Source organism: Prionailurus viverrinus, chromosome D1 (genome assembly GCF_022837055.1).
Source record: "Prionailurus viverrinus isolate Anna chromosome D1, UM_Priviv_1.0, whole genome shotgun sequence".
In the NCBI taxonomy this organism is placed as follows: Eukaryota; Metazoa; Chordata; class Mammalia; order Carnivora; family Felidae; genus Prionailurus; species Prionailurus viverrinus.
The window spans coordinates 32,823,988-32,849,800 of NC_062570.1; the positions used below are offsets into that span (position 1 = coordinate 32,823,988).

General features: G+C 33.9%; 1 protein-coding gene across 3 annotated transcripts in view; it reads left to right on the forward strand.

The window, feature by feature from the left end:
* Window positions 1-25,813, forward strand: part of PGR (progesterone receptor) — a 107,346-nt gene that overhangs the window by 35,517 nt on the left and 46,016 nt on the right. For all 3 annotated transcript variants that reach the window (XM_047823382.1, XM_047823384.1, XM_047823385.1), the window contains exon 3: window positions 1,372-1,488. In XM_047823382.1, the coding sequence (XP_047679338.1) occupies window positions 1,372-1,488 (117 nt within the window). The remainder of the gene's footprint in view (window positions 1-1,371; window positions 1,489-25,813) is intronic.

Sequence of the window (25,813 nt, forward strand, 5' to 3'; positions counted from 1 at the left end):
CTCTGTGTTCCTTTACCACAAACTTTGGCCAGAAGAGTGAATCTGATTTTAATGCTAATATAAAATATTAAAGGAAATTCCATAATCCTTTAAAATTACTTTTCATACTTCCAAAATATAAGTAAGCTGAAGAGGTTAAAAAGACTCAGTCTGTGTTACAGGAATTTATTGGAAAATGAGTGACAAAAAGTAAATTTTTCAGTTAATTAATGTTTCCATGTTTAAGCTGAATTTTTTAAATTCAATCTAATTAAGTTAGATTGTTCCATGCTTTATTAAATGGAACACGTTTGTGGTTTAAAAGGATCATGGTTGTTATGTTTTCATTCATACGTGTATCTTGAGAAACTTAAGACCATGGGGGAAGTGAAGGGGAAAAAAAGGTTACAAACAAAGAGGAAGAGAGGCAAACCATAAGAGACTCTTAAATATAGAAGGCAAACTGAGGGTTGATGGGGGGTGGGAGAGAGGGGAAAGTGGGTGATGGGCATTGAGGGGGGAACTTGGGATGAGCACTGGGTGTTGCATGGAAGCCAATTTGACAATAAATTATATTAAAAATAAAATAAATAAAATAAAATCATCATGGTTGAATATCAAATTCATATCCCGGACCTTTTGAAGGAAACTCCACAAATGATCCCATGGTCACACATAGTATCTGCGTTTCTTCTACAATTCTTCTGTCTTTTCCTTCATTTAGTACTTCTCAGTGTTTTAAATATTTCTCATTTATCATTATTTCAATGTATTGTGTTTTCTAATTTGCAGCCAAAATAACCTAGGCAGTAAAGTCAGCACAATCAGTGACATCTTTTTTTTTTTTTTTTTAATGTGCTATTCACAATCATTTGACCCTGTAAGTAAGATAGCTCCAGGAATTTCCAATAGAATTAGGTGTATAGATTTTATAAAATGTCTATTTCAGAGACTTCTTTAGTTCTTTAGTCTGTTTCTTGAAGGTTTAGATGTCAGAAAGAAAAAAAAGTTTTACTATAGTTTGACTATCTTACATAACTAAAGCTTATCAACAACATGTAGATAACCTTGAAATGAGAAAGGGCTAAGGGCAATCTGATACTGACACCATTAAGAAGATGAACAGAAATATTATACAAAACATTTTTAAAGGAGTCATAAAATTAATTTATATGCTGTGTGCACCTCATTAAGGCTCATGAAGACACGGGTAAACTATTAAACAGGGTTTGGAGCATCCCCAACATTCACTTATGCCAGGCAAGAGGCGGAGAGAGACAGTAATGCGCTTGCTGATGTGCATTTGTTGTTGTTGTTTTTTTTTTCTATGCATAAAATTTCCAAAGGTCTTTAGATATCATATGTAACTTTTGTTTTTGTTTTGTTTTCTAGGGCAGCATAATTATTTATGTGCTGGAAGAAATGATTGCATTGTTGATAAAATCCGCAGAAAAAACTGCCCCGCATGTCGCCTTAGAAAGTGTTGCCAGGCTGGCATGGTCCTTGGAGGTAATACTGATGTTTTCATCAGTAATATGCTGTTGAATATTTACACTCTAAAACCGTGGGCCAGGAAATCCTAGTTTTCTTATTCATCTTTGTTCTTGTTTTGCTTTTCCTGTCATGATTATTGGTGTCTGAATGAAGCAACCATTAATATCACATTAACTATAGATTCTCATCTTTTTTAGGTATGTTATGAAAAGTAATAAGCCTTCATTTGTCTATATTGCCTATACGGAGATGCTATGAGAAGTTCACCAGCCTCTTACTAAGTAACATAGGTTGGATCTAGTCTCTGCCACTCACTGTCTGGGTAGCCTTGGATAAGTCACTAACTCCTTCTGGGCATCAGTCTCCTTATTTGTAAAATGAGAGTACTGAGGTTCTTTTCAGAATCAAAAATTGATTCTGTGAATTGGTCAAGTACATTGGTCTTTATCCATCTCCCTCTCTCTCTCCGTCAATCCCCTCCCACCCTACTTCCCTTCCTCATTCTCTTTAAGTAACTATATATGGAGCCCTTACCACTTACCAGGTACTCTTCTAAATTCTGGGGGTATAGCAGCGCACACACACACACACACACACACACACACACAAAAGAAAAAAAAAGAAAAAACAGAAACAGAAACAAATCTCTACCCTAATGGAGCTTACATTTTGGGTAGAGGAACAATAAGTATGTATGTCAAATTATTATAAGTGTTATCAAAAATATTAAGCCGGATGAATTAATAGGAAGTATCAGGGAGAGGAGTCACTTCTGAATCCTTTAATTAATATTTTCATTTCACTTGGCCATTTCTTTTTCTTCCCCCTTCTAAGTATATTTTCTTTTTCCCTCTTTAAGTTTTTATTTATTGTTTTTCAAATTTTATTTTTTATGGTTCCAAGTTTTTATTTAAATTACAGTTAGTTAACATATAGTATATTAATTTCAAGTATAGAATTGAGTGATTCATTGCTTACATACAACACCCAGTGCTCATCACAACAAGTTCCCTCCAAGATAACCACCATCTACTTCTCCCATCCCCCTGCCCACCTCCCCTCTGGTAACCATTGTTTGTTCACTATAGTTAAGAGTCTGTTTCTTGGTTTTGCTTCTCTCTTTTTATCCCCCTCTATTTTCATTTGTTTTGTTCTTAAATTCCACATATGAGTAAACTCATATGGTATTTGTCTTTCTCTGACTTACTTCACTTAGCATAATACTCTCTAGCTCCATCCACGTCATTGCAAATGGCAATAGTTCATTTTTTTTAAGGCTGAGTAATATCCCATCGTGTATACATACCACTTCTTCTTTATCCATTTATCAGTCCATGGACATTTGGGTTCATTCCATAATTTGGCTGTTGTTGATAATGCCTCTATAAACATCAGGGTGAATGTATCTCTTTCAAATTAGTATTTTTGTTTCCTTTGGGTAAATACCTAGTAGTGCAGTTGATGGTTCATAGGGTATCTCTATTTTTAACTTTTGAGCAACATCCATACTGTTTTCCAGAGTGGCTGTGTCAGTTTACATTCCCACCGACAGTACAGAAGGATTCCCATTTCTTCATATCCTTGCCATCATCTGTGGTTTTCTGAGTTGTTAATTTTACCTACTCTGACCCATGTGAGGTGGTATCTCAATGTGGTTTTGATTTGTATTTCCCTGATGATGAGTGATCTTTTCATGTGTTTGTTGGCCATCTGGATGTCTTCTTTGGAAAATTGTCTATTCCTGTCTTCGGCCCATTTTTTAAATGGATTATTTGTTTTTCAGGTGTTGAGTTTTATAAGTTCTTTGTATATTTTGGATACTAAACCTTTATCTGACATCATTTGCACATATCTTCTCCCATTCCCTCAGTTGCCTTTCAGTTTTATTGATTGTTTCCTTCGCTGTACAGATGGTTTTACTTTGATAAGGTCCCAACAGTTTATTTTTGCTTTTATCTCCCTTGCCTCAGGAGATATATCTAGTAAGAATTTGCTATGGCCAATGTCAAAGAGGTTACTGCCTGTGTTCTTCTCTACGATTTTAATGTTTTCCTGTTTCACATTTAAGTCTTTTATCCAATTTGAATTTATTTTTGTTTATGGTATAATAAAGTGGTTCAGTTTCATTCTTTTGCATGTTGCTATCCAGTTTTCCTGACACGCTTGTTGAAAAGACTGTCTTTTTTTCCATTGGATAGTCTTTCCTAGTCTCTTGAAGATTAATTGACCATATATAGTTGTGGGTTCATTTCTGAGTTTTCTGTTCTGTTCCACTGATGTGTCTGTTTTTGCACCAGTAACATACTGTCTTGATCATTACAGCTTTGTAATATGACTTGAAGTTGAGAATTGTGATGCTTCCATCAGTTAACCATTTCTTAAGCAATATCTCCGGCATCATGAGTTTGATGTAATGGTTATAATTTTTCTAAAATACATTAAAATGAACTCATAACCTTTTTGTAGTATATATATATATATATATATAATAGAGATATAGTTAATCTAAAAGTTACCTTAGTTTCAGGTGTAAAACAGTGATTTGACAGGTCTATGTGCTGTGCTCACAAGTTTTGCTACCTTCTGTCTTCATACAATGCTATTACAATACCAATGATTTAATTCCCTATGCTGTAGCTTTCATCTCCATGACTTGTACATTCCATGAGTGGATAACCTGTACCTCTCACTCTCTTTCACCTATTTTGCCAATCCCCCCAGCTCCCTCCACTCTGGCGACCATGTTTGGTCTCTGCATTTATGGGTCTATTTCTGCTTTTCTGTTTGTTTCTTTAGATTTCATGTGTAAGTGAAATCATATGTTATTTGTCTTTGATGTATTTCACTTAGCATAATAGCCCCTAAGACTATGTATGTTGTTGCAAATGGCAAGATCTCATGCTTTTTCATGACTAAGTCAATTGCACATATATATCACATCTTCTTTATCCATCTATCTACTTATGGACACTTGGGTTGCTTCCCTAATTTGGTTGTTGTTTATAATGCTGCAATAAACATAGGGGTCCAAATATCTTTTTGAATTAGTGTTTTTGTTTTCTTTGAGACCCTGTAGTTTAATTACTGAATCATGTGGTATTTCTATTTTTAACTTTTTGAGGAACCTCCATACTGTTTTCCATAGTAGCTACAACAATTTTCATTCCCACCAGCAGTGCACAAGGCTTCCTTTTTCTTCATATCCTTTTCAGCACTTGTTATTTATTGTCTTTTCAATTCTAGATATTCTGACAGGGATAAGGTAATACCTCACTGTAATTTTGGTTTGCATTTCCCCGATGTTTAGTGAGTTTGACCATCTTTCATATGCTGGTTGGCCATGTATGTCTTCTTTGGAAAAATGTCTATTCAGGTCCACTGGCCATTAAATTTTTTTAATGTTTGCTTATTTTTGAGAGACAGAGACAGAGAGTATGAGCAGAGGAGGGACAGAGAGAGAAGGAGACACAGAATGCAAAGCAGGCTCCAGGCTCTGAGCTGTCAGCACAGAGCCTGACGCAGAGCTCAAGCTCCCAAACCTGGAGATCATGACCTGAGCTGAAGTTGGACACAACCAACCTGACCAGGAGCCACCCAGGAGCTCCTCTGCCAATTTTTAATCAGATTTTTTTTTGGTGTTGAGTCATATAAGTTATTTATAAATTTTGGATATTAATGCCTTGTCAGATATATCATTTGCAAAAATCTTCCATTCAGTAAGTTGCCTTTTTGTTTTGATGATGATTTCCTTCACTGTACAGAGGCTTTTTATTTTGGTTTGGTCCCAATAGTTTAATTTTGCTTTTATTTGTCTTGCCTGAAGAGACATATCTAGAAAAATGTTGCTAAGAACAATGGCAAGATATTATTGCATGTGTTTTCTTCTAGGAGTTTTATGGTTTCCAGTTTCACATTTAGGTGTTTAATCCATTTTGAGTTTATTTTTGTATATAGTTTAAGTAAGTGATCCAATATCATTCTTTTGCTTAATGCTGTCCAGTTTTCCCAGCACCATTAAAGAGACTGTCTTTTCCCCCCTGCATATTGTTGTCATAGATTAATTGATCATAAAAGCATTAGTTTATTACTGGGCTCTCTATCCTATTACATTGATCTGTGTCTGTGTTGGTGCCAGTACATGGTGTTTTTATTACTACAGCTTTGTAGTATATCTTGAAATCTGGAATTGTTATACCTCCAGCTTTGTTCTTCTTTCTCAAGATTGCTTTGGCTATTTGAGGTCTTTTGTAGTTCCATACAAATTTTAGTATTACTTTTTCTAGTTCTATGACAAATGCTATTGATATTTTGATAGGGATTTCACTGAATCTGTAGATTGCTTTGGATAGCATGGACATTTCAATGATACTGAACTTCCAATCCATGAGCCTGCTATACGTATTTGCATTTGTGTCCTCTTCAATTTGTTTTGTTAATGTCTTATAGTTTGTTTTTATTTTATTTAAATCCAAGTTAGTTAGCATATAGTGTAATATTGGTTCCAGGAGTAGATTTTAGTCATTTATCACTTACATATAGCACCCAGTGCTCATCCCAACAAGTGCCCTCCTTAATGCCCTTCACCCATGTAGTCTATCACCCCACCTACCTCCCCTCCAGCAACCCTAAGTTTGTTCTTTGTATTTAAGAGTCTCTTATGGTTTGCTTCCTCTGTTTTTATCTTATTTTTCTTTCCCTTCTCCTATGTTCATCTGTTTTGTTCCTTAAATTCCACATATGAATGAAGTCATATGATATTTATCTTTCTCTGGCTGACTTATTTCGCTTAGCATAATATGCTGTAGTTCCATCCATGTTGTTGCAAATGGCAAGATTTCATTCTTTTTGATTGCCGAGTAATATTCCAGTGTGTGTGTGTGTGTGTGTGTGTGTGTGTGTGTGTGTGTACATACATACCATATCTTCTTTATCCATTTGTTAGTCAATGGACATTTGGGCTCTTTCCATAATTTTGCTATTGTTGATATTGCTACTATAAACATTGTGGTACATGTGCCCCTTCGAATCAGCACTTTTGTATCCTTTGGATAAATACCTAGTAGTGCAATTGCTGGGTTATAAGGTAGCTCTATTTTTAATTTTTTCAGGAACAAAAACACTGTTTTGCAGAGTGGCTGCACCAGTTTGCATTCCTAACAACAGTGCAAAAGGGTTCTCCTTTCTCTGCATCCTCAGCAACATCTGTTGTTTCCTGATTTGTTAATTTTAGCTATTCTGACAGGTGTGAGGTGGTTATCTCATTAGAATCTATAATTGAAAATCTGTCCCAAGCCAAAAATAGTCATTCACATAATATAACCATTTTAATATTTTTCCCATTAGAGTTTTTTTAATGATTCTCCATAATATAACAACTTGCTGTATTATGTAATTATAAAATATATTAAGCCTACCAAATTAATAAAAATAAACGAGTAAATACCTATATATCTGTCACTCAATTTTTAATTGATATGATCATTTTTCATATATTCTTCATTCTAAGGAATAATATATTAACAGATATTTTAAAGCTTTTGATATGTTCTTTCCCTAAACTCATTAGATTAGTTTCTTATAAAATTTCCTTGTCTCTCTTTTTTTAAAATCAGGTAGTCTCTACAAACCTTCCAAACTACCCCTGAAGTTATTTCAAGTTAATTTGTCTTCCCCAAACACTATATTGTCATTCAAAATAATTTAGGGAGTTTCATAGTGTTAGATGGCTCACAGGATTAAAATATATTGCAGTATCTTTGATTCTGAGGGATATCTGGGATATAAAAAAAAAGAAAGAAGAAGGAAAACCTTACTGTATTTCAGGCATATTTGAAGGAAAGATTGATTGAATTCTAATGTTATCTTGTGGTCAGTATCGCAAACTGAGAAATATGGTTTGTGCATTTAAATATCTCATAAGTAGATCTGCACAGAGGTTTGTTAGAAAGAAGTGGCACCACACTCTGATATGTCATAGTCCTGGTATTGGTCTGCCTGGCAGAGTTAATAGCAAAAGTCTGTGGAGTCAACAGTCCAGTTCTTATAAATCAGAAAGGTATGCAATTTCTGGATCAGATTCTAACTGCTAGTCCTGTATTAAATTTCTGGAGTAAGGGTAAGTGTACTTGTATTCTACTGAGAATGTGAGAGCTTCCTTTTGAATGATAATCAGGGTTGCTTCTAGTTGGATTCTTTCATAATTAGAAGAGTTTCACTTAAGTAATAATAGCCTACATACTACTAAAAATGGAGATACATCCTTTCCTTCCTTCCTACATGTTTACCACTCCTTGAGGTTTCTCATTTCTGATATAGAGACCATTTAAATAACAAAAGATGAAACAAAGAGTAAACCTTGAAAAATTTTTTAAAGATTTAATAAAATATATGCAAGAATTTCAGAAGCCAGAAATATTAATGTTTTCACAGGTCATGACATAGATATCGCAGGTTGTAATACCAGCTTTAGTGGCTGTGTGCTGATTATAAGAATTGTGTTTGAGTTATTGGGTCTCTTAGTTGCATATAAGTCTTATTTTTAATAAACCACTTTCCTTGCCTTCACCAGGTCACAATAAACTCTTGCATTTTGTTATTGCTATACAGTACTGAGTAGGAAAGATACTTACATGCTGAAGTACGGTAATATATCTTCTAATTTAGGTGTTCTGCTTCCAACTTCTTTCCTTTGGAAAACATTTTTGTGTAATGACTCACAAAAAAATTCTAAAATGAATACAGCTCTGTGTTTTGCATTTGTGGTAAAAATGATGAATTATTACAAAGGTAATAAGCTCTTACAAATATAAGTAACTTTCTACATAAAGGAATGATTAAATACATAGTTAATGTTAGCTGAAATGTTTTTAAAGCTGGAGACTATTTTTATAGGGTTGTTATTTATTTATTTACTTATTTTGGTAGAAAGCCTTTTCTTCAGATTTTAAAGGGTTATGCTAGAAAGCTAGTTTCTTTCCTACCCCCTTCTGCCCCTATATTCATCCCCCATGTCTCTTGGCAAAGAGAATAACTTTCTGGGCTACAGAATATGGGTTGTGTAGTAAAGTGTTGTTGTTTTTTTCTCCTCCTATACTTGAAAGCCAGAAAGCCTCTTTTTTTTTTTTTTTTTTTTTTTTTTGAAGAATTTCTGAACAGTACCTTCTTTGGAAGTATATAAACTTAGTCTGTGCCTTTAATTACTATAAAAACTGAAATCATCTGTCTTCTCTTTGATGCAGGAATTGCTTTGGGTGATGCCTGCCACCTACCTCTTTGGACTATCTTCCTCTTATGAGCATTTCCTTTTCTACCCAAACCCTGGTCTTTGAATGAGCAACCCCCATACCAAGATAATACTTCTCACACTATTTCCTCAGTTCACTAAATTGAATGAAACCTACAGCCAAATAGTGTCTTCTGGCCACTTCCTGATTGTTCACCCTAAACCCCCTTTCACACATACGGGATAAGGATATTCCTTAGAATATTCATTCTCATTTCTTTGTGTTTTTTGTTTGTTTTGGGAGTGTTTTTTGGTGGTTTGGTTTTTTTGTTTGTTTGTTTGTTTTCAATTAGGGACTGCTTTTATGGCTGCCAGCTAAAACTGTTCAAGAGCATCTAGCAGTATTTACTATTTTTAGACCCCCTTAAAAAGTTAGGATTGAGGGATATAAAGATTCTCCTCCATTTGTAGTCTAACTTTATTTGGATAATTGAGACATTTACTATTTAAAACAATTCTAGTATAGTTTGGGGTTCTTTTTGAAAATATTCATTTTAATTTTATATTTCCTGTTATCTAGCATTTGTATTTTTTAAAGTATAAATGCAGGCATGTTGTTTTAATCTGGGAAGTAGAAAAGCAAGCTAAATCTGTGCCAAAAGAGGTTGTTAGAGCATAGTCCCAATGTACTGATCCCAGCAACATCATCCTTTTGATAATTTGAAGTAAAACACAGATCTAGACATGATTTCTCACAGCTACTATTGGGATAATTGCCTATAAATCCAACTAAACAAGAGCAAAGCTTATTATGACCCTCATAATATCAAAGGATTTGCACTATTCCCTGTCTGCTGATCTTTACCCTCTATTTTCTCATCCAATTCCCAGAAAGCTTTCCAGCTTCCATAAAATTTACATTTTAATATCCAATATAATATTCTGCCTCTATGCAACGTGCCCAGCATTATCACATGAACACCTTGTGTCATCCACAAAATAAAAAATATAACATTTTTTGGCTAGAAATAAAAACAAATAGAGAGGCCATGGCAAAGTAAACATTCACTTCAGAACTTAGTCCATAATTAGTAATCTATATTACTTTATTCAGTCTGAAAGATTTATGTATATGTTTACCTGTTTGGTTTTTTTTCCAACTCAGTCCTTCATTCAGTTTACTTGTTTTTGAGATAAAATTTGTATAAGTTCTTTATGTGGGAAATTATTAATGATAATTTCATTTATCCATTTAAAATATCTTTCTTTACCCTTCACTTTCAAAAGATGATTTTGGTGATTTAAAAATTTTAGGTTGACTTTGTTTTTCTCCACGCTGTAAAGATGCTCATCTACTACCTTCTGGGAGTATCATTTTTTCTGAGAATTCTCCCATTTATCTAACAGCTGTTTCTTTGAGGCAATATTTTATCTATATTTATGTAAAATGTTTTTTATACTTTTTCTACAAATTCACTGTAACAACCAGTAATAAGTTAGCTTCATTTGTTCTACTTGTAAATCATGATTTCTAAATTTGTGTCTTTTGTACATACCAGGAGGATCAATACCATCCCAGTATTCTTCAAATATTGCTTCCCTCCACATTGCCTTTTTCTACCTCTAGAACACTTACTAGACATATATTAGCACATTCTCTCTTCCAAATATCCTTACCCTATATAATATTTCTCATATTGTTATCTATGCTATATTCTGTGAAATTTAGTCAGTTATATCTTCAAGTTTACCATCTCTTAACTTTAGTGGTGGTATTTTTTTAAACATTATACTTGTTTCTTTTATAAATTTGTCTTATTTTTACTAAAATAAAAAAGCTTTTACTTTTTTGTGTTTCCATTCTTTTTTCATATAACTTTAATAAGTTGTAAACAAATTTGCCGCAAATATTTGTATTCACTAATTCCAAAGTCCCATAACTCCGAATCTAATTATGCCACTGTAGCATGATGGTTTAAAAAAAAAGCCGTTATTATTTACAGAATTCCCCCATGATTGTAGTATAAATACTCCTTTATAGCAAATTTCAGGCTACCAGAGTTTTAAAAACTGGCTCTCAGTATTCCTGAATATTTAATAAGTTTTCATAGGCCACTATGAGCCAGTTCCAGTTCCAGCACCCTGCTTATTATCTCTGTTACTTCTTACTCATTGTGCCTTTTGTAATTTTGGATTATAAATTCATGTCTGGCACAGCTTAATTTTATTTTCGTTCTTTCTTTCTTTCTTTCTTTCTTTCTTTCTTTCTTTCTTTCTTTCTTTCTTTCTTAATTCTTTAATTCTGTGTGGCCTTAATTGAGGGAGTTTCTGTCCAAAGAATTCTTGTTTTATTCTTCCAGGCACTTTAAGGATTTCATTAATGCTCTAGGATTCCTATACCATGCAGGTGGAATAATTTCAAGCTGCCGATCTGGCTGAAGAAGGCCTTTGATTAAGAGTGATCAAAGGAGAGATGTTTTATACTGAACTAATAAAGATGAAACAAACATGCTGTCTTCTCATGTCCCCTTTGTCAGTGGATAGAAATAGTCTTCATTTTGGACTCCTTGATACTTTGCTGACTTTGTGAGTTTAACTATGCATTTAAAAGTATGTTAGTTATATTTTATCCATCATATTAGGTGTTCTGGAGAAGGGATTTATAAGCTACCTAATTTTCTACATTTCCAGAAGAGTTTATATAGAATTTTATGCCAGTTTCAATCAAATATATTAACTCTGCTTTAAAATTTTAAAATTTGGGGGCACCTGGGTGGCGCAGTCGGTTAAGCGTCCGACTTCAGCCAGGTCACGATCTCGCGGTCCATGAGTTCGAGCCCCGCGTCAGGCTCTGGGCTGATGGCTCAGAGCCTGGAGCCTGTTTCCGATTCTGTGTCTCCCTCTCTCTCTGCCCCTCCCCCGTTCATGCTCTGTCTCTCTCTGTCCCAAAAATAAATAAAACGTTGAAAAAAAAATTTAAAATTTTAAAATTTGTCAATAGGTTAAAAAAGAATTTTTTATGAATATAATTTATTGTCAGATTGGCTTACATACAACATCCAGTGCTCATCCCAACAAGTGCCCTCCTCAATGCCCATCACCTACTTTCCCCTGTCTCCCAACCCCCATCAACCCTCAGTTTGTTCTCTGTATTTAAGAAGAGTCTCTTAGGGTTTGCCTCCCTCCCTTTCTGTTTGTATATATTTTTTCCCCCTTCCTTTCTGCCATGGTCTTCTGTTTGTAAAAAAGAATTTTTAAAACACCTCTGTAGGCGATGGTATAGCATTATACAAGTATGAGGATGTACAGTCAGCACAAGTAGGGTTTGACTTAAACTTCCCCACCAATAGCTGCAGGACGCACTGCAACCTTTACACATCTCTGCTTTCTTTTCCATTAAGATCACATAATGAGGTGGGTGCTTGGGTGGCTCAGTCAGTTAAACATCAGACTCTTGACTTTGGCTCAGATCATGATCTCACAGTTTCTGAGTTCAAGCCCACATTGGGCTTCTCCATGCTAACAAAGTCTGTTTGGGACTCTGTCTCCTTCTCTCTCTGCTCCTCCCCCATGCACATGCACACACTCTTTCTCTCAAAATAAATAAAACTTAGAAAAAAAAAGATTACATAATGAGAGTTATTATGAGGGCAAATGAAATGATACATCTAAAGCATGTAGCATGGCGTCTGGCCTATAAAAAAGTTTAGTAAATAGTAGCTTAAAATATCTTTCATATCATGGAGTCATTTGTGCAAATATTGTCATTGTTAAAATAATATTTAACTTTAATGCAGAATATTTATTGTATCTTCTAAAAGTTTTTAATTATTTATCTGTAGGAACCATTAAAAAATCAATGCAGGTATCTTGGAATTGCATTAATTTACCGAATCATAGATAGTAGAGGGTATTTAATTAGTGTAAAGTTATTGAATATTGTCATATCTATTTATGTTTTCAAACAATGTTTTTCCCATGGAAACATAATCTTGAAAGAAAATGTATATATTTTTATGTGGTAGGAAATTTTTCTAAATGATTGCAAATATTTCTCAGTTAATTTTTTTTTTTTTAGCTTTGTAGAAAATGTCCTACTTGTTTTGATTTTTAGAAATGCTTTTAAAACTGTTTGGGATAGAGCCTGTGACTCCAGGAACATGTTGAAGTTACAAAAGATATTCATCAATTTGATCTACCAAAGGCAAAAGAGAATCTGTGTTGCTTAGGATGGGACTGAGGGAAGTAGGAGGAGTGAGATGGAAAAGGAAGTGAGTGGGATGTTACTGCATGTACTACTTCCCTTGGCCAACCAAATCTTTACTAAAATTCTATTAAAACATGGAAAATGTATGGAATGGGCCCCTTCTCACTTAAATATATATACATTGCCATTGTTTTTAGGCATGTAATATAATTGAAAGAAAATGAGATTCTTATATTTTTCCTTTGTTGATGACCTGTGTCTTCTCCCTCTGTTTCTTAATCCTTTAATTTCAGTAATTTCATCAATATTTAGCTCTATCTTAATCTATTATTTTTTCTTGAAACAGAATAAGCCCTTTTTGATTTGAAATTTCAAGTCTTCTTATATATTAGCAAAGTATTCTGTATTACCTCCAAAATTTTTTTTCAGAGAGAGAGGTGGGGGGGGGGGGCGGGGAGGAAGAGAGACTGCGTGAGCAGGGGTGAGGGACAGAGGGAGAGAGAATCCCAAGCAGGCTTCATGCTCAGCACAGAGCCCGATGCAGCCCCAGAGACTTTTTGTTTCATATTTTCTTTCCTTTTTTTCATAGTCCTCAATAATAATTGGTACCTGAGCTCTTTTCTTTGTCTTCCACACCTGCCATCCTTTCTCTACTCAGTTTCATTTTAGTTATTTTATACTTTATTTGGTGATTTTTCTTAAAATCTCAGGGTCTGAACGTCATGTCTCTGGTTACTTTTTGTTTTACCCTGGCAGGTCTCCTCCTTTATTCTCCTAATAAGGTTTTTTTCATCAATAACGGCCTTATTTCTTCATTTTTTTCTCTTCCGTCTCCCATTTTAACTTACTGTTTTGTAATTTATTTCATCTTTTATTTCTCTTCTTTGGATTCTTGAAACTTAGATGCCATTTTATTTTTGAAATATAGTGAAAGTTTTGCTTAAGTCCCTTTCCTACAGTAATTCTTCCTCCAATTTGTATTCATCTGATTCTTGATTTTTACATTTTCTTTTTATCATTTCTAAAATTTTTATTAAATTTAATATGATATGTCTGTTACTTACTACACAGGTAAGTCTATGTAATTTTATCTTTGCCTGGTAATTGACTTAGTATCTGATAGTGATTTCCCCTTGGCTTTCTCTTGTTTTGATTAAACCTTTATAATTTGAGCCAGAAGACTTGATATCTTAGCTTTGATATGGAAGACAGGGAAACAGTGGTTGGGGACATAAATGTAATAATGTCAACAGCTGAAGTTTAACTTCTGTTGTGACAGAATATTATTTTTCCATTTTTAAAACAATAATTTTTAGAACTGGTAAACATAATGATTTTTTATTTTCTGGCACCTAAATTTAGTTATTATATTTTAATTTTAATCTTTTTAAGCTTAATTAACATAAAATATTATATTAGTTTTGGGTGTATAACATATTTATTCCTCAGTTCTATACATTACTCAGTGCTCACCACAATAAGTGTAGCTACCATCTGTCACCATACAGTATTAAAATATTATTGATTATATTCCCTATGTTATATTTTTCATCTCCATGACTTATTTATTTTATAACTAGAAGTTTGTACCTCTTAATTCCCTTTATCTATTTCACACACCCCCTTATCCACCTTCCCTCTGGAAAGTTCTCTATATATAAGAGTCTGTTTTTAGATTCCCATGTAAATGAAATCATATGGTATTTGTCTTTCTCTGTCTGACTTATTTCACTTAGCATAATATTAATGGTCCATCTATGTTATTGCAAATGGCAAGATCTTATGTTATTTTGTGGCTAAGTAATATTCCTGTGTGTCTATGTCTGTGTATATCACATCACCTTTATCCATTCATCTATCAATGGACACTTGTATTGTTTCCATATTTTGGCTATAGTAAATAATGCTATTAATGTAGGGGTGCTTATATATTTTCAAATTAGTGTTTCTTTTCTTTGAGTAAAAACCCAGTAGTTGAATTACTGGATCATATGGTATATCTATTTTTAATGTTTTAAGGAACATTCATGTTGTTTTCCACAGCAATTGCACCAATTTACATTCCCACCAACAGTACACAAGGATTCCCGTTTCTCCACTTTCTTGCCAAGACTTTTTATTTATCATTCTTCTGATTCTAGCCATTTTGAATGGTGCAAAGTGATATCTTGTGACTTTGATTTATGTTTCCCTGATGACTGGTGATGAGCATCTTTTCATGTGTCTGTTGTACATGTCTGTGTCTTCTTTGAAAAAAAATGTGTATTCAGGTACTCTGCCTATTTTTTAATCAAAATTGTTTTGTGTTAGGTTGCATAAGTTCTTTATATATCTTGGATATTAAGCCCTTGTCAGATAGATCATTTACAGATATCTTCTTCAATTCAGTAGTTTGCCTTTTTGTTTTGTTGATGGTTTCCTTTACCATGAAAAAACTTTATTTTGCTGTAGTCCTAATTTAATTTTGCTTTTGTTTCCCATGCCTCATGAGACATATCTAGAAAATGTTTCTATGGCTGATGTCAAAGAGATTATTGTGTGTGCTTTCTTCTAGGAGTTTTATTGTTTCAGGTCTCACATTTAGGCCTTTAATCTTTGTATATGATGTAATAAAGTGGTCCAGTTTTATTCTTTGCATGTAGCTGTCTAGTTTTGTCAACACCATTTATTGAAAAGACTGTCTTTTCCCCTATTGTATATTATTGCCTTCTTTTTTTTAGATTAATTGGCCATATAAGTATGGGTTTATTTCTGAGCTCTCTATCCTGTTACATTGATCTATGTATCTGTTTTTGTGCCAGTACCATACTGTTTTGATTGCTATAGCTTTGTAATAAAGTTTGAAATTCCAGGGCATGGTATCTCCAGCTTGTTTTTCTTTCTCAAGTTTGCTTTGTCTGTTCAAGGTCTTTTGTTGTTCCATACAAATTTTACAATAATTTGTATTATTTGTGTGAAAAATTTTGTTGGTATTTTGGTAGGGATTGCACTGAATCTAGATTTCTTTGGATAACATGGACATTTTAATGATACTAATTCTCCCAAGCCATAAATGTGGTATACATTTCCATTTGTTTTCTTTTATCAGTGTTTTATAGTTTCAGAGGATATGTCTTTTACCTCCTTGTTTAAATTTATTCCTAGGTGTTTTATTCTTTTTGGTGTAGTTATGAATGGTATTGTTCTCTTAATTTCTCCTTCTGCTACTTTGTTATTAGTTTATAAAAATGTGATATATTTCTGTATATTAACTTTGTAGCCTTCAACTTTACTGAGTTCATTTATCAATTAATAGTTTTGGTGGAGTCTTTCAGGTTTCTGTATATAGTTTCATTGCTTCATAGCATTTTCATTAAGATCGGGTGTAATATCTGTGCATAGTATCATGTCAATGCGATAATAACTGTTTTACTTCTTCTTCTCCATTTTGGATGCCTTTTATTTCTTTTTCTTGTCCAATTGCTGCAGTTAGGACTTTCAGTACTGTGTTGAATAAAAGTGGTGAGTGTAGAATCCTTGCTTTATTTCCTAATCTTAGTCTTACAAGAAAATCAGTTTTTCACCATTGAGTATGATTTTAACTGTGGGGTTTTCATATATGGTTTTTAATATGGTGAGTCCTGATCCTTCTAAACCCAGTTTGTTGAGAGGTTTTAACGTGAGTAATTGTTGTATTTTGTTAAATGATTTTCTTCATCTTTTGAGATAATCATATGATTTTTAACCTTTCTCTTATTAATGTGATGTATAACACTGATTTGCAAATATTGAACCACCTTTGGTCTCTGGAATAAATCCTGCTTGATCGTGGTAAATAATTTTTTTTAGTATTGTTGAATTTGGTTTGCTAATACTTTGTTGAGGATATTTGCATCTATGTTCATCAGAGATATTAGCCTACAGTTTTGGAGTCTTTGTCTGGTTTTGCTATCAGGGTAATTCTGGTCTCAGAATTGCTCATTTTTCAGAGAACCACCTCCTGGTTTCAATGATCTTTCCCATTGTTTTTTAAGTTGCAGTCTCATTTATTTTTGCTCTCATCTTTATTATTTCCTTCCTTCTACTATATCTGGCTTTGTTCTTTTTTTTTTTAGCCCATTAAGGTGTAAGGTTAGGTTGTTTATTTGACATTTTTCCTTTTTCTCTGGAAGTTGTCAGGTATCGCTCTAACTTTTCTCTAAGAACTGCTTTTGCATCTTCTTAAAGACTTGAGATGTGTTTTCATTTTCATTTGTCTGAAGGTATGTTTTCATTTCTTCTGATTTCTTGGTTGATCCATTTATTGTTTAGTAGCATTTGCTTAACCTCCATATATTTGTGTTCTTTCCAGATTTTTTCTCATAATTGATTTTTAGTTTCATAACTTTGTGCTCAGAAAAGATGCATGGTATAATTTCTACCTTCTTGAATTTATTGAGACTTGTTTTGTGATCTAACATGTGATCTATTATAGAGATTGTTCCATGTGCACTTGAAAAGAATATGTATTCTGCTATTTGAGAATAGAATGTTTTGTATATATCTATTAGATTCATCTGGTATAATGTGTCATTTAAAGCCACTGTTTCCTTGTTGATTTTCTGTCTGGATGAATGTAATGGGGTGTTAACCCCTACTGTTGTATTACTATTAATTTCTCTCTTTATGTTGTTAATATTGGCTTTATATATTTAGGTGCTTCTACACTGGGTACATAAATATTTGTAATTCTTGTATCCCCTTGTTGGGTTTTTCTGCTTGTCATTATGTAGTGCCCTTCTTTGTCTCTTGCTACAGTCCTTGCAGAGTTTATTTTGTCTGAAAGAAATATTATTACCCCAGCTTTTTTCGGCTTCCATTTTCATAGTATATATTTTTCTATTCTTTCACTTTCAATCTGCATATATCTTTAATTCTGAAATGAGTTTCTTTTAAGCAGCATATAGATGGGTCTTTTTTTTTTTTTCCCAATTCAGTCACCCTGTCTTTTGATTGGAGCATTTAGTCCATTTACACTTAAAGTAATTAGTGATAAGTATATACTTTTTGCCATTTTGTTAATCATTTTCTCATTGTTTTGTAGTTTTTCTCTGTTCCTTCCTTCTCATGCTCTTTCCCCCTGTGGTTTGATGGCTTTCTTTAGCATTATGCTTGGATTCCTTGCTCTTTATTTTTTGTGTATCTACTATAGATTTTTGATTTGTGGTTAGCACTGGTTTCAGATCTAACATCTTGGGTATGTAGTAGTCTATATTAAGTTGATGGTCTCAAGTCAAACACATTCTAAAAGGACTGAATTTTTATTCCCCTCTCAATGTTTTATGTGTATGAATGATATCATATTTTACATCTTTTTCTTTGGTCATTACCTTGACTGATTTTTGTAGATAAAATTTATTTTGCTACTTTCGTGTATTAACCTCATTACTGGCTTTATAAGTGATTAATCTACTACCTTCTAATTATTAAAAGTGATATATCTTGAGATTTTTATAGACATATTTTCTTTCTGGTCATATAACTAAATTATCTTAATATTTTTATAGAATTATATTGTAATCCCTTGAATTTTCTAGCTATAATATTATCTTCAAATAAACTAGTTATTAATATGTTCGCTGTTGGGTTTTGGTAAATAGTGTTTATATCTTTCTACCTGTACTTTACTTTGAGGTTTTTATTTGTGTGTTTTAGTAGTGGCTCTTGGATCTTACAAAAAGCTTTTCATTAGTTTCCTACTGCTGTAACAAATTACCACAATTTAATGATTTAAAACAACACACACTTATTATCTTAAATTTCTGGTGGTCAGAAGTCTGAAATGGGTTTTACTAACCTAAAATCAAGGCATTAGCAGTACTGCATTTCACTTGTAGACTCCAGTCGAAAATCTCTATCCTTGCATGTTTCAGCTTCTAGGGCTGCACAATTCTTTGACTTGTGGTGCCAGTTCATCTTTAAAGCGAACAATAGTTTAGTCTTTGTCAAGACATCATATCTTTTGACTCTGCTGTCTCCCTTTTCCCCATTTAAGAAACTTGAGTATCACACGGTCCTGAGTCCACCTGGGTGTTCCAAGCTGCTCTTCTTAATGTCAGCTGGTTAGCAATCTTAATTCTATCTGCAATTTTAATTGTCTCTTATTCCTGCCATCTCTAAAGAACCACAATTCTGCCTTTCAAAGCCTCTTGTCATTTGTTGATAAAAATTATGTGATTTTCTCCTTTGATCTGATATAATGAATTTTGGTGGTAGATTTTCCAGGATCGAACCATCCTTTTCTTCTCAGAACAAGCTCTAATAGAGTAAGGTATAGTGTTCTATTTTTAATTCTGCAGAATTCAAGTTTTTAGCTCATTTTAAAATTTTACCTATAAAATCATGACAGCTTAATCTTTATTTCTGGGATGATGCTTTTAAGGATAAGTTTGCTTTATAAAATGTATAGGGAAGGTTTTGACTTTTTTCTTTAAGATAGTATAAGAGAGGGGCGCCTGGGTGGCCCAGTCAGTTGAGCATCTGACTTCCACTCAGGTCATGATCTCCCGGTTTGTGAGTTCAAACCCCTTGTTGGACTCTGTGCCAACAGCTCGGAACCTGGGGCCTGCTTTTGGTTCTGTGTCTCCCTCTCTCTCTGTTCCTCCCCTGTTCACACTCTGTCTCTGTCTCTCTCTCTGTCTCTCTCTCAAAAATAAATAAACATTAAAAAAAATTTTAAAAAGATAGTATAGGGGCGCCTGAGTGGCTCAGTTAGGCGGTCGACTTTGGCTCAGGTCATGATCTTGCAGTTCGTGAGTTCGAGCCCCGTGTCAGGCTCTGGGCTGACAGCTCATAGCCTGGAGCCTGCTTCGGATTCTGTGTCTCCCTCTGTCTGCCCCTCCACTGCTTGCACTCTGTCTCTCGCATTGTCTCAAAAATAAACATTTTTAAAAAATTAAAAAAAGATAGTATAAGAGAAATGTCTGCCATAGAGAAGATAAGACTTAGGGTGTGACATTATCAGAGTCAACTTTAATAATTTATATACTAGGGGCACCTGGGTGGCTCAGTCGGTTGAGTATTCCACTTTGTCCCAGGTCATGATATCCCGGTTTGTGGGTTTGAGCCCTGCATCCGGCTCTGTGCTGATGGCTCAGAGCCTGGAGCCTCCTTGGATACTGTGTGTGTGTGTCTCTCTCTCTCTCAAAAATAAACATTAAAATTAAAAAAAATTGTATTCTATAAAACTCTCCATTTTCTAAATTATCAAATTTATTTAGGAGTGTTGCATTTAATATTTTCTAAGTCTTGGAATTCTTCTAGTGTCTTTAAAGTTCCTTTACCAAACATTATATGATACATTTTTCCTCCTTTTCTTTATTGTTTGACTTTCTTTTTTTTGACTAATGTCTTAATTGAATGCTTAACTCATTTTTTCATTCATTTTCCACAACAAAACCATATAATTCTTTCTATATATGTTTTTGCATTTAAGTATATCTCATGAGTTTTGATTTGAAATGTCTTTTGTTGTTAATGTCCAGAGTAATAACAGTTTTTTTTAACATAAATTTCCTCTTTGGTCAAAGACTACTTAACTAGAAAAATGTGTCAAGTGCCAAGTTAACTTTGATTTTTAATAAAATAATGTTATGAAAGGATATAATGTTTATTTTTTCAGAATTTATTAAATATTTCTTGTACTGTATCAGTTTTAAGTTCTCTATCTGTATTATTAATTGTGTATTTGATGTGTAAAATATGAAAGAAATATAGGAATATTCCTACTCTGGGTATTTTTTTTAAGGATTTTCCTGTTTTCAGTGTTTGGTTGCTGTGTTTGCTTTATAGAGGCTTATGCTTATGTTTTCTTTGAGGAGGCTACAATTTATGCTTAATATCCTCACTTTGTCTCATTTTAATGTCTTTGGACTCTAATTCTGTTTTTATGTGTTACTAATATTGCTTCCTCTGCTTTTCACATATTGTATTTGCCTTGTTCACTTCTTTTCATCTTTTAATTTTCAACTTATTTTCCTGTTTTTATTATTTTTCTTGTAAACTACAAATAGATATTTTTTAACCCAGCCTTTCTTTGACACTGACATTTGTTAGGATAATCAGTATATAAGCTTTTATTTCTTCCAATACATTTTATGTGTTTACTTAAGTATATTTGTTAAATATCCCTTTTCTTAATTTTCTGGGTTGGTCAATTTTTCCTTCATTTTCTTTTCCCCATTCAATCCTCAGTCATCCATTGTTAATTTCAATGTGTTTTTCCATTTTTCTAGTGCTTACATGCTCCTTCTGATGAGTCATAATTAAATCTATATTCCCCTTAATTGTATCAAAATTAATAAGTATGCCTATAACATTTTACCAACCTTTTTAAATAATGCATACTAAATAAGTTCAGAACCTTTTTCTCTGCCCTCTCAACTCCCTACAATTTTTTGTAAAACAGTTCAGAATTTTTACTACTAGGCTACATGTAAGCTATCATTTTCCCAGGAAACCTCTATCTTGAATATTGAATTTATCATTCCCTTGTATCATTTTATAAGTTTTCTGAATATATATTTCCATCAACATTATATTCCTTAGTTTTGAAGGTTTTCTCCCCCACTTTATAGAAATAATATCATATGGCATATATATTTCTGTAACTTGAATTATTTGCCTAACATTAGTGAAGTTCTTTATTCTGATGTGTATTATTCTGGTTTATTCATTTTTACTGAACTATATTATTACATCCTATGACTATCATTAACCTATTCTCATTTTGATAGACATTTGTATCCACTTTGAAGGCTATTACATACAGTGCAGCTGTGAAACTTTTGCACATTCCATCCCTCAGAATAAAATTCATCAGGGTGAGTAAGAGATCCTATTAAGTCATTCTTTCTGTCTTTTCTTATGTTCCCATGTCTACTCCCTAGTATCTGATCCCAGGTCTTCTCTCCCTCCAGGAAAACAATGAAAGCTCCCATACATATCATCTCCTAAAGATAGACACAGTAGTTGGGAAAAATAGTACAGTGGAAGGTCGTTACTGTACCTATACCACTGTTGTCTATTTAGGTTACCCAAACCTGCAGATGCTATTATTTTTCAAAGTAAATAAATAGTTTTGTAATTAATACAAAGGCATTCTATGTTGTTATTTAATTCTGATTACTTTTTGCCATTATTTTCTCAATGAAAAGCTAGAGGTACAATTATATGAAGTTCTATAGATTTTTTTTTCATTTTTGTTTTTGAAGTATAGCTGTGTATGTTATATTAGTTTCAGGTGTGCATCATAGTGATTCAACAATTCTATACACTACTTACTTCTCATAACAATAAGTGTAGTCACCATCTCTCACCATAGAAAGTTATTACAGTATTATTTACGAAATACCCTATGCTGTACTTTTAATGTGTGTGACTTAATTCTCTTATAACTGGATGTTTATACCTACCTATGTAGCCCATGCCCCATCCCACCTCTTGCATTCTTTTTTTTTTAATTGAAGTATAGTGGACACACAATGTTACATTAGTTTCAGGTATACAACATAGTGATTCCATATTATGTTATACTATGTTCACAAGTGTAGCTACATCTATCACCAAACAGTGTTGTTACAATACTACTGATTACGATAAATATGCTATAACTTTCATCCTGGTGAAATATTCATTCCAAAAGTACAACCCTGTGTTTCCCACTCTCCTCCTTCCATTTTTCCCATCCCCCCATCCACCTTCCCTCTGACAACCATCAATTTCATTTGTGTATTTTTATGGGTCTTTTTCTGCTTTTTGTTTGTTTATTCATTATTTTTTGTTGTTAGATTTCACATATAAGTGAAATCATACAAGTCTTTCACTTAGCACAAATCCTTTAGGTCCATCCATGTTGTCATAAATAGCAAAATCTCATTATTTCTTATGGCTGAGTACTATTCCATTATGTGTGTGTGTGTGTGTGTGTGTGTGTGTGGTGTCACACATCTTCTTTATCTATTCATTTATCACTGGATACTTGGTTTGTTTCCATATCTTGGCTATCATTAATAATGCTTCAATATACATAGGGGTGCATATATCTTTCCAAATTAGTGTTTTCATTTCCTTTGGGTAAATATCCAATAGTGGATTTACTGGATCATATGGTGTTTCTAATTGTTTGAGTACCCTCCATACTGTTTTCCATAATGGTTGCACCAGTTTACATTTCTACCAACAATGCCTAAGGGTTTCCTTTTCTCCACATCCTCACTAACACTTACTTCTTGTCTTTTTTATTCTAGCTATTCTGGTGTAAGGTGTAATATTACATTTTCTTGTGGTTTTGATTTGATTTCCCTGATGATTAGTGATGTTGAGCACCTTTTCATGATTCTGTTGGCCATTTGTATATCTTTGAAAAAACTCCCTGTTCAGATTCTCTGCCCATTTTTAAATCAGATTGTTTATTTCTTTTGCTGAGTTGTATATGGTCTTTTTTTTTTTTTTTAGATATTAACCCTTTACTAGATTATATCATTTTCTAATATCTTCTACCACTCAATAGGTTGCCTTTTTGGTTTGTTGAGTTTCCTTCACTGTGCAAAAGCTTTTTTATTTTAATGTAGTACCAATAGTTTAATTTAATTTTTTTCCATTGCTTTAGGGGATATATCTAAATATGATGCTAAGGCTGATGACCAAGTGATTACTGTCTAAAAACACAGCATTCTTTCTTGATAAAAACCCTCAAAAAGTAGGGATAGAAGGAACATACCTCAACATCATAAAGGCCATATATGAAAGGCCCACAGCCAATCAACCTCAATGGGAGAAAACTGAGAGCTTTTCCCCTAAGGTCAGGGACACGAGAAGGATGTCCACTCTCAACAGTATTGTTCAACATAGTACTTGGAAGTCCTAGCCTTAGCAATAAGACAACAAAAAGAAATAAAAGGCATACAAATAGGCAGGGAATAAGTCAAACATTACTCTTCACAGACAACATGCGATACTTTGTATGGAAAACCCAAAAGACTCCACACACCACACACACACACAAACTGCTAGAACTGATTCATGAATTCAGCAAAGGTGCAGGATATAAAATCAAAGTACAGAAGTAGGTTGCATTTCTAGGCACCAATAATGAGGCAGCCAACAGAAATCAATTCATTGATCCCATTTACAATTTCAACAAAATCCATAAGATACCTAGGAATAAACCTAACCAAAGAGGTAAAAGATCTGTACATGGAACACTATAGAAAGATTATGAAAGAAATTGAAGAAGACACAAATAAATGGAAAAACATTCCATGCGTATGGTTGGGAAGAACAAATATTGTTAAAATGTCAATACTACCCAAAGCAATCTACACATTCAATGCAATCCCTATCAAAATAACACCAGCATTCTTCACAGAGCTATAACAAACAATCCTAAAATGTGTATGGAACAACAGAGGACCCTGTATAGCCAAAGTAATGTTGAAAAAAAAAAAAAAGCAAAGCTGGAGGCATCACAATTCCAGACTTCAAACTGTATTACAAAGCTGTAATCATCAAAACAGTAAGGCTGGCACACACCAGACACATAGATCAATGGAACAAAATAGAGAACCCACAACTGGACCCACAAATGTATGACCAACTAATACTCATGAAGCAGGAAAGAATATACAGTGGAAAAAAGAGAGTTTCTTGAGGCAAATGGTGTTGAGAAAACTGGAGGGTGACATGCAGAAGAATGAAACTGGACCACTTTCTTTTTTATATATATATATATATATATATATATATATATATATGAAGTTTATTGTCAAATTGGTTTCCATACAACACCCAGTGCTCATCCCAAAAGGTGCCCTCCTCAATACCCATCACCCACCCTCCCCTCCCTCCCACCCCCCATCAACCCTCAGTTTGTTCTCAGTTTTTAACAGTCTCTTATGCTTTGGCTCTCTCCCACTCTAACCTCTTTTTTTGTTTTTCCTTCCCCTCCCCCATGGGTTCCTGTTAAGTTTCTCAGGATCCACATAAGAGTGAAACCATATGGTATCTGTCTTTCTCTGTATGGCTTATTTCACTTAGCATCACATTCTCCAGTTCCATCCACGTTGCTACAAAAGGCCATATTTCATTTTTTCTCATTGCCACATAATATTCCATTGTGTATATAAACCACAATTTCTTTAACCATTCATCAGTTGATGGACATTTAGGCTCTTTCCATAATTTGGCTATTGTTGAGAGTGCTGCTATGAACATTGGGGTACAAGTGCCCCTATGCATCAGTACTCCTGTATCCCTTGGATAAATTCCTAGCAGTGCTATTGCTGGGTCATAGGGTAGGTCTATTTTTAATTTTCTGAGGAACCTCCACACTGCTTTCCAGAGCGGCTGCACCAATTTGCATTCCCACCAACAGTGCAAGAGGGTTCCCATTTCTCCACATCCTCGCCAGCATCTATAGTCTCCTGATTTGTTCATTTTGGACACGCTGACTGGAGTGAGGTGATACCTGAGTGTGGTTTTGATTTGTATTTCCCTGATAAGGAGCGATGCTGAACATCTTTTCATGTGCCTGTTGGCCATCTGGATGTCTTCTTTAGAGAAGTGTCTATTCATGTTTTCTGCCCATTTCTTCACTGGGTTATTTGTTTTTCGGGTGTGGAGTTTGTTGAGCTCTTTATAGATTTTAGATACTAGCCCTTTGTCCGATATGTCATTTGCAAATATCTTTTCCCATTCTGTTGGTTGCCTTTTGGTTTGTTGGTTGTTTCCTTTGATGTGCAGAAGCTTTTTATCTTCATAAGGTCCCAGTAATTCACTTTTGCTTTTAATTCCCTTGCCTTCGGGGATGTGTCGAGTAAGAGATTGCTACGGCTGAGGTCAGAGAGGTCTTTTCCTGCTTTCTCCTCTAAGGTTTTGATGGTTTCCTGTCTCAC